This window comes from Mobula hypostoma, chromosome 5 (genome assembly GCF_963921235.1).
Source record: "Mobula hypostoma chromosome 5, sMobHyp1.1, whole genome shotgun sequence".
NCBI classification, from domain to species: Eukaryota; Metazoa; Chordata; class Chondrichthyes; order Myliobatiformes; family Myliobatidae; genus Mobula; species Mobula hypostoma.
The window spans coordinates 73,936,593-73,946,592 of record NC_086101.1 but is presented as its reverse complement, the minus strand read 5'-3'; the positions used below and the strand labels follow the sequence as shown (position 1 = coordinate 73,946,592).

Here is a 10,000-nt window from a genome sequence, read left to right as displayed (position 1 = left end):
GTCCATTAATATTTGAAAATGGAAGGACTTGTTGACAATGGGCTTCGTAAAGGATTGACCCCTGGACATTATAAATGAGAACAGAAAAGCAGGTCATAATTACAAGGGATCCTGTTGACGTCGGGAATCCCGAGAACCAAACACAAGATTGCTGAAGGAACTCAGCAGGTCAGGCAAAATCCATGGAGAGAATGAACAGTTGGCCTTTTGGACTGAGACCCTTCATCAGGACTGGAAAGGAATGGGGAAGAAGCCAGAATAAGAAGGTGGGAGATGGCAAGGAGGACAAGCTAGCAGATCAGGTGAGGGGGATAAAGTAAGAAGCCGGGAGTTGACAGGTGGAAAAGGTAAAGGGTGTCCAGAATGGGGAAAGAGAGGAGGAGAAGGAGTGGAGGAGAAATTGCCAGAAGTTAGAGAAATAGATGTTCATGCCATCAGGTTGGAGGCTACCCAGATGGAATATGAACTGTTGCTCCTCTGGCACAAGTGTGGACTCGTCATGACAGTAGAGGAGTCCATGGTCCGACTTGACAGAGTGGGAATGTGAAGTGGATTTAAAAAGGATGGCCACTGGGAAAGCCCGCAATTTGTGGTGGATGGATCAAAGGTGCTTGACAGAAACAAAGTGTAAAGAGAAGTAAGCTAGTGTTTATGAAACATTGGTTCGACCACAGCCGAACTATTTCCACCAGTTACACGTTTAAAGTGGGAAAGTGCGGGTGCAGTAGTGAACGTTCAGAGGGGATTTGGTAAAAGTGAGAGTGAGCAGGAAAATTTTATATGGGATAAAATGGAAGCTGTTTCCAATAGCACTTAGTTCAAGGACCAAAGGACACAGATTTTTCTTGAGAGGAAGCAATGGGTAGAAGTAAGGACAAATTTCTTATGTAAAAATAGTTAAAATACTCAGTGGAAGGAACAGAAGGGAACTGGATAGGCATTTGAGGGCATCTGTTTGCACGTTGACAGCCATTTTCAGCAGCATTGTGAGTAAGGAACAGGAATACTGGACGTTCTCCTTCCATTCCACCAGCTGTAGCCAATGATATAACACTCACTACTTGTTCTCTTCCTGCAGTGGGTACTGTAACAGAGGCTTTGGGATTGAACCTAGAGATGGGTGGGCAGTATGTTCAACCACCATGGTAATCCTTTTGAGGGAAGACCCTTCCCTTTAATTTTACTCATTTTGCTGTTTCAATGAAGCAATATTATTTATTGACAGAAGATGGTTTAACACTACAGTTCTAATGTACAGTATTCTGAGTTCTGGAAATAATATGAAAGACATTTAGATTGCAGATTGTCCACAACCTCTGTAGATAAGTTTGTGGTGTTTGCTTTATTCCATAAGCTGCATCTTCACTTACCAATTTCTTCTCTTTCTGCCTGAAAATTCAGAAATTGTTTACCGACAGACCAGGAAGAGGTTCTGCCTTTGAGTACTGAAGTAAGTAGTTGTAAGAGTCTGCTAATGTTTTTTTTTGCGTGTTTTTGTTTTGTGTTTTCTGGTCGATGGTCCATTTACTTTTTGGGTTAAGATCTTTTTTTTTCTTTTTGCCATCCAGTATCTGTTGCCCACAGCCTCCAACCAGGACGTACAACAATGGCTGACCAGAAACCGGTTCTCATCTTTCTGCCAGTTATTTGTTAATTTCTCAGGTGAGACGTAATCTAGAATTGACACAAGCTCTGGAATCTCTCTCAATCTAGAGTGCTAACCTTTCCAGGCATCTTCAGGCCAATTGACACAGCTTGGATGTTGGCCAGTAGTGGCTGTGCCGTCAGCTGCCTCTGTCCACAGCTCTGGCAGAGTGTGTGGCATCCTATCACCCCCTCTATTTTCGGCTTTCCAAATCTCGGGTGCCACCACTTAGTAAGGACAATGACAATATTCCTTCCCATTTCCACTGTACCAGCATATAGTCATAGAGCACAATAGCACAGAAACAGGCTCTTTGGCCATCTAGTCTGTGCCAGCATGGATTTCTATCTACCTGCACACTGGTCATGGTCCTCCATTCACCTCCCATCTATGTACCTGTCTAAACATTACAACTGAACACATATGCATCAGCTCCTTTCATACTTCTGCCATTCTTGGAGTGAAGGATTCCCCTTAAATATATTACCTTTCATATTTACCTTTCACTCTAAACCTATGAGCTCCCTTCATAGCCTCATGCTACCCAAGGGGGAAAAAGCTTGCTTGTATTCACCCGATCCATACCCTTCATAATTTTGTATACCTCAATAGGATCTCCCCTCATGTTCTTGGACTCCACTGAATAAAGACCTAACTTATTCGATAGTTCCCTGTAACTCAAATCCCCGGCAATATGTTTGTAATGTTTCTCTGCACTCTTTCAAGCTTATTGATGTCTGCACGTAAAACTCCCAATTCCTTGATTTATGAAAGCCAATGTGGCAAATCCTCTCTCTACGACCTTGTTTACCAGTGATGCCACTTTCAAGCAATTCAAGTTCAAGTTTAATTGTTATTCAACCTTCCATGAATACCCATGAACACAGCCAAATCAAACAGTGTTCTCTGGGGCCAAGGAGCAAAGCACAGAATACCAACAGTCATTCACAGCACAAGGCACATATAGCACATTTAAGATAGCTGGCACATGTAAGAGAGCAGTACAATACAGTCACGCATAAAAATATATATATTCCAAGTCCATGAATATTGCAGCAGTCTGCAGTTGAACACAATACAGCTTGTCTTTTGCCGAGTGAGCTCTGGGAGGGGTGGGCAGCACTGATTTTAGCGTGGATGCTGAGCATCTGCCACTCTGCTGGAGTCCCCGACTTTGAAGCCTCCCTCTGGGCAGCTGCAAACAGGCGACACCATGGCTTGATGCCCGGTTGTCACTGCGACCAAGGCCCTGCAGTTTCCCATCGCCTGCCAATAAACCAGTGGATCAGACTTGCAGCATTCCGTACCGCCAATGTCCAACGGGGTCTTGCGATCACATGAAAAATGACTAAGACGATCATTCACTGTTAGATTGCACAACTCCTTCACACACTGACGCCTCTCTGTAGCAGGCGGTAACACTATCTGCACCAAGTCCAACTCCTTCAGTTTCTCCGCCAACCGGCATCTCACTGATGGGTAGGGCTGCAAAACTTAATGACCAGTAGGATCTTGTGATTGTAAAAAAAATTATGGGTGTTTTTTCTTGTGTCTTTGTCCTACCACACAGCTCAGTGCCCTGCCGTTCACTCTGTGTGTGTGTGTGTGTGTGTGTGTGTGTGTGTGTGTGTGTGTGTGTGTGTGTGTGTGTGTACACACCTTGCTCTGTCGTAAAGTGCAAAAGAAGGTCATTTGAGCAAACTAAAAAATAATGCTAACAACATGAGATTAAGAAGCTTAAAGAACGTTAAGTACGATATTGTTCTCTACAGGGTCCTGATGGAAATCTTGCATTAGCTTTATTATGTGTTTTGTTTTTCAAAGAAAATAACATGGATTAGATCTGAATGCCCAATATTTGCCTAGACTTAAAGTTGTTTTTCAAGTTGTTGAAGGTTAAGCAGTTATGCAAGAACCCAATTAATTCAGTGTTATTATTTGCTCCTTTCCATTAACCTTGCATAAACTCCGCTAACATGCTTCCGTTGTACATAATGTTACTTTTACTCTCCTGCAATTATAAGTGCTCAGGTTAATGTTTTAATGAATTCCTTAGGTGCAGATATGCTGAAAATGTCTAAAGAGGACTTGATCCAGATTTGTGGTCCTGCCGATGGAATCAGACTCTTTAATGTAATCAAGGGAAGGTGAGTGACAAAACTTTCTTTAAAGAAACTCCATTTCTGTAAGTACATTGTGCAGAAGCATAAATGGTAACTTGCTTACTCTGTGGGTCAGGTCGTTTCCTTCCATGAGTATGGAAGTTCCCCAGACTTGACTAGCTGTCTTTCTCTAGTTCCTCATGGCTCCTCAAGGTATTTTATACTTTATATAAAATATAAAGTTTTATATTTTAGCTCAACTATTATTGGCCCTTCTGCCCAACCAGCTCTTGCAGTCATCCTCCTGATCCCATTTCTATCCACCCTCCATCCAGACCTCACTGTAATTACTTTCCGAAGCTGACATTGAACAATTTGCACTCTGCATTCGATGCCCTGTGGAGCATTCTGACTATAATTTGCAGACACTTGCATTAGCACAGTTCCTCCTTTCTCCTGTCCTTGCTTTTTAATATATAGATTATTGAAAAGCTACCTTTTTGTTCAAACTCATTTTCCACGCCTTTTGATGGAGGCTAAATCCTTCCATTCTTTTCTGTGTACTATTACATCTGACCAAGGTACAGATGTATCATACATTTTATAGAACACCCTTTCTGGACTCAAATAGTGGTACAGGTATAGGTATATCATGGGTATATCAAGTTACAGGTATATTATACATTATATAGTATACTCTTCCCCTACTCAAATGGTGCGTGTGAACTAAACTCCACAGGAAATGGAACAAATTTCTGTTATGCTTGTTTTGTTAAAACAATAGTTTCTCAGATCCAACTTGATGAGATAGAATGGCACCAACACCAATTATCTATTTAGACCTACAAAAAACATTAAGACAGAATAGAGCAAGCATTAAAATACTTATCTTTGTGTGCGGGAGCCCCTTTCGCTGTAGCACACCTTCCATTCTGCTGCTCTGTGGTGCTGCTCACAACCAGACAAACAGTGAAGCCCCAAGAAACCACCCAAGCATGTCCCCCCACTTTCCCAAATGCTCTATTTTATATCGTTTCCACAGATGTGAAATACTACAGTACTGCCAGTAAGTGGACCAATATATAGCACCATCTCAAACCTCTGAATGAGAAGCAGTCATCACTTGTCACCGCTCTTCATGAATCCTGTCCCGGGGGTTCAACTAAGTTTCATGTTCCCGCAGTGTTGCGGTCTTACCGTGTACTCTCATAGTGGTAATCAAAGTTCCTGCAGCCAGATCTGCAGGCCACAGTGGTGGTGCTAAATTCAACAGGCATGAAGATTATCCCTTTACAATAAATCCTTGCTGTGATTTTAAGTTATATTTTCTATGAAATAATTTCAGAGATTGGAGGGTGTGCTTTAGGGATCTACTTGCCATCTTGTACTGGGAGTTTTGTTTAGATTATGAGGACACGCAGTCCTCTTTTATTGTCATTTAGTAATGCATGCATTAAGAAATGATACAATGTTCCTCCGGTGTGATATCACAGAAACACAAGACAGACCAAGACTGAAAAAACTGACAAAAACCACATAATTATAACATATAGTTACAACAGTGCAAGCAATACCGTAATTTGATAGAAGAACAGACCATGGGCAGTGTAAAAAAAAAAAAAAAAAAAAATTTCCAAGTCTCTCGAAAGTCTCAGCATCTCACACAGATGGTAGAAGGAAGAAAACTCTCCCTGCCATGAGCTTTCAGCACCGCAAACTTGCCAATGCAGCATCCTGGAAGCACCCGACCACAGTCCGACTCTCAGTTAACCTGGATTAATAAATTGTTAGATTGAAAAAAGAATGGTTTATTTTATCTCCTTTCAGGGCATTGACTTTTTTTTGCATCCAATTAAATATGTTGGAAATGTAGTTGCTAAAGCTCGGCAGCCAATTTGCTCACAGCAAGCTCCCACTTATAGTAAAATGATGATGATAGCTGATTCCATGTTCATGCAAGGAAAAGCATCTACACCAAATGATACACATCTGACAGAAATACCATAAATACTGATACAGGTCCAATGGTGACTGTGGAAAGAGTAAGGGTCACTGGCCTGAAACATTAATTCTGTTTTTCTTCATGGTCAAGTGCAGAAATTTAATAATAAGAGTCTCATCAGAAAAACAATAAGGGTTACAGTACCATAAGTAAACTAATTAAATTATTGAACTAGTAGTCATGATTTCTAATCCTGATTACGTTTGGTAAATTTAAGTTCAATTAATTGAATGTACTGGAAATCGGGATTTTCATTATTAAAGATTAAATTTATTTATACATGTAAGTTGAAACAGTGAAACGTGGGGTTTTTGGCAAAACACATCAGCAACAATTGTGCTGATTTGATTTGACGCAAATGATGCATTTCACTATTAAAACATTTTCAACATGAATTAAAAAAAAATTAAACCAGGGTTTCTTTTAAACCACACCTGGTTCAATAACATCCTACACCTACAGGGATATTAATTTGCTATCCTTACCCAGAATGATTTGGAGTAATCTCCAAATTGGTAGACATTTGCTGTGACTGAAGACATGGAAAGCCTCTTTGTTGTCAAGGTTATGATCTACGGCCCTTTTCTCTGGAAGAATTGGGGATGTGCAATAAATGTTGGCAAGGACATAAGTGACCTATGAAAGAATAAAAAAAAAAAAAAAATTAAGTGTTGCGTTCTCACTGTGCTGCTGCCTAGATTTCTGTGCTCAGATCTTCAGAGTAGACCTTGAACAAAGGACCAGGAGCACCACGGATTGGGTAAAGGTTACACGATGAAACAAGTGTTTGGTCTATAACAGCCTGTGCTGTCGTCTCAGCGAAGTATCACATTGAAAATAGAAGATTTTGTAGTGAATGGAATGTCAAGTATGTTGCCTTGTTCAGAAGCTGTTGCATAAATGTGTAATAATCTCCACCTGGTAATAAACTGTTGAATGAACTTCTGTTCTAGAGCAGTGAAGCTAATGACCATACTTCCGAAACCTGTGATTACAGAAACATCCATCCAAAACTGACCATTTATTTGTGTCAGAACCCTGAGCAGTATCTTGAGAATAATCCTCACAAACAGCAGAGCAGAGGAGTTGTGGACACTTCATATGGTACGTATGTCCTGATTTTGCTACCCTTAGGACAAGTGTCTCCTTGAACAAGCTTAACAGAGCTGGATGGAGGTTAGATAGTCAATTAAATAAAGTTCTTTACAACCTCCACAGTTAGCAACACTGACCCCAGCCACCCTGTCACTGGAAAACACGCTTAGGGTTTTGGGTATATAGATGAAACAAGCAAATGGAAAGAAGAGACAGTTTGCAGATGTATTTCTTTGCAGAGGTTACTGCTTCTGCAATGACATTGACTCAGTAACTACTGTGATTATTCCTCTTGATAGTTGGGAAGGGCTATGTTGCTGGACATATGAACTCCAGTACTGAGCTCCTTCATTGGGGTTACTGTGTTCTCAGATCTTCTCTCTATACAGAGTTATTATATTGGCTAACTGCTGTAAGAGGGATTGTTAACATAATATATTCAGTGATATCTTCATTTCAGTTCAAGGAATGGTAGAAGGAAAGGAAAGATGAAATTAACAATAACAGTCATGCATTCAGACTTGAATGTGTGATATTTTAGCAGAGTTGGAATTATTGACCATACTGCAGAGATCCAGCCAACAATAATGGGCTGGGTTATGGTTACTTATCATTCTGAAACCTTCACATCAACAGGAAGGTTAACAGAACAGCAATGTGTCTCAAGGCCACTCGAAAAGAGGACAATGAAGTAAATTATTTGCACACCGTAGGGCACCTTAGTAACATCATAGAAGATTTTTTTGGAGGTTTTATTTTGACCAGCAATGGACACACAAAATCATTGAATCAGCAGATATGTGAAATAGTTCTAAGGCTAGTCTTCTGAATTTGAAGAGAGGCTTGAGGAACTTGCACTTCGCAAAAATCATGGAAAGAATTTAAAGAAATATGATACATATTTAAAAAGTGTATTAAGAGCAGAATAATGTCTACTGCTACAGTTTGAAGATTAAAAATCATCGTAAAGGAAGAGGGGTGGTTTTAGAGTTTGAATGGAGTGTAAATGGATTAAAAGGAAGTGATTGGAAATTTGGCTGTAGATAATGAAGAAAGGTCTCCCAGTCTGTAAAGGATATTGATGGAAGTGGAGGTGCAGACAGCAACGAACCTTTCTATTATGTGTGAGGCACTGGAGGACAGAAGACTTGCAGATGTTAATGTAAGGGGAGAGCTGTAAACCCAGTAACTTCAGACTGGTTGGAGATGGAAAAGCCAAAGCATAAGGTTACAAACTTATGCAATTAGTACTTGCATTATAAGTCAGCAGAATCGAATTTTGAAATCAGGATATAATGTACAACTGCTGCTGTATTGTGCGCTAGTGGGTGCGGCTGTAGCGTAGCTGTTAGCACCACACTATTGCAGCTCGGGGCGTCAGAGTTCACAGTTCCATTCCAACGTCATCGGTAAGGAGTCTGTTGATCCTCCCTGTGGAATGTGTGGGTTTTCTCTGAGTGCTCCCGTTTCCTTCCACAGTCCAAAGACATATCGGTTGTTAGGTTAATTGGTCATTGTAAGTTGTCCCCTGATTGGGCTGGGGTTAAATCGGGGGATTACTGGGCTGTGTAGCTCGAAGGGCCTGTTGCATGCTATATTTGAATTAAAAAAAAATAAAGCCAAAGATAAATTTCAATGCCATTTGGAGCTGGTAATCTGGGACAAAGCTGATTGTTATTGGCTTGTAAATAGTAGCCTATAACAATTAGTAAAAAGGCAAACCATATCTGGTGATCTTGCTTTGATTCCCAGATATGAAACTAGGGAGGTTGAGGAAGGTCATTCAATTAAAATGCATATGTGAACATTCAGACAGCATCAGATACCATGGTACAGAATGAACTAGTTAGGAAAAATACTAAATTTGTGGGATTTCAGGAACAGTGATAGACAGATACAAAACTGGCCACGGGAAAGAACAGGCAAGGAAAACAAGCAAGCAACCTGAAAGATAAAATAATGCAGAGAATTGTGAAGTAATACATTCAGAATGGAAGCATGAGGAAAGACAGTTTAAACTAAATGCTACTATGAAGTAAGCATGAATCTGTGCATTTTGTTAAGAAATTTAAGGATTCAATGCCAAATAGAATCTTTCTCTTGTATTAAATACTAATTTGAAAGTAAGAATCTATTTGGCATTGGGGGAAAAAAGGCAGTTTGATATATACTGCTAAGTAATGTCTTGGGACATGCTAATGTCAAAGCTGAGGGGTTTGCACCTTGGTTAGAATTGAAAGCTTGTATTGATCATTGTTTATGTTGCAGATAAAACATTTCCACTTTAGCCACTGTATTGCAAAAAGCAATAGTATGTTGGAGTGAGTTTAAGATAGGTTAGTAAGGATGGGACAACCAGCTGAGCTTGTATTTGAAAAGAGAGGGCTGTCTATCTACTGCAGGATCCTGGACCTTTTAAGTAATTGCATTTGCAACAAAGATGAGGCTAAGATTTTATAAATCCGTATTTGGCCTCCACTGGAGCATTGTGTTCCACATTACAGAACAAATGTCAAAGTTTTGGAGAGGTGCTAAAGTTTACCAAAAAGATACACAGGCTGAGAGATTTAGTTATGTGCGGGAAGTTAATATTCCTCTCTTTGTTAATTAATAAGGGTTGATCAAGTAGAGAACAAAAAAATCCTTCCAGAGGGAAAATGAGAAGTTACATTTTCTTGTATTGAACTTTTCTGATCTAATGCGTGCTGGAGAGTGGGAGAATTGATAGCAATTTGCAAAAAGTTATGCAATGAATACTCAAAAAAATTTTGCAGGATGGAGGGGAGATGGTGGGACTTGGACTGATTGTGCAGCATCTTGTAAAGAGTTTGTGCAGATACGATATGACTTCCTTAGGGGCTGTATAATTCAGAGGTATAGCTAGTGTTTTATGGATCATTCGCTAAAGAGACCATGAAGACTTGATTCTTTGAGATACAGAAGGTCTACGAACGCCCACAGTATCAGGCAAAACCATGAGTTGGATTATCGGGAGAAATGGGGAACGAAACAAATCCAAATATATATTGTGTTTCTTTTTTGAACTGTTTATGTGATGAAATTCTTTTTCCCGGTTTCTCCAGTATTCCATGCAATCTTTTTGGAAGAGCTGACAGCGGTAGAATTAACTGAGAAAATAGCAAAAATGTACAGCAT

At 40.0% G+C, this 10,000-nt stretch overlaps 1 protein-coding gene across 8 annotated transcripts in view; it reads left to right on the top strand.

The window, feature by feature from the left end:
* Positions 1–10,000, top strand: part of tfcp2l1 (transcription factor CP2-like 1) — a 63,815-nt gene that overhangs the window by 33,794 nt on the left and 20,021 nt on the right. For 6 of the 8 annotated variants that reach the window (XM_063048552.1, XM_063048551.1, XM_063048553.1 and 3 more), the window contains 5 exons: positions 1,402–1,450; positions 1,569–1,662; positions 3,702–3,792; positions 6,747–6,853; positions 9,928–10,000. The exon at positions 9,928–10,000 is cut by the window's right edge and continues 70 nt beyond it. In XM_063048552.1, coding sequence (XP_062904622.1) covers positions 1,402–1,450; positions 1,569–1,662; positions 3,702–3,792; positions 6,747–6,853; positions 9,928–10,000 — 414 coding nt within the window. The remainder of the gene's footprint in view (positions 1–1,401; positions 1,451–1,568; positions 1,663–3,701; positions 3,793–6,746; positions 6,854–9,927) is intronic. The other 2 variants (XM_063048556.1, XM_063048555.1) reach the window with 1 other exon arrangement.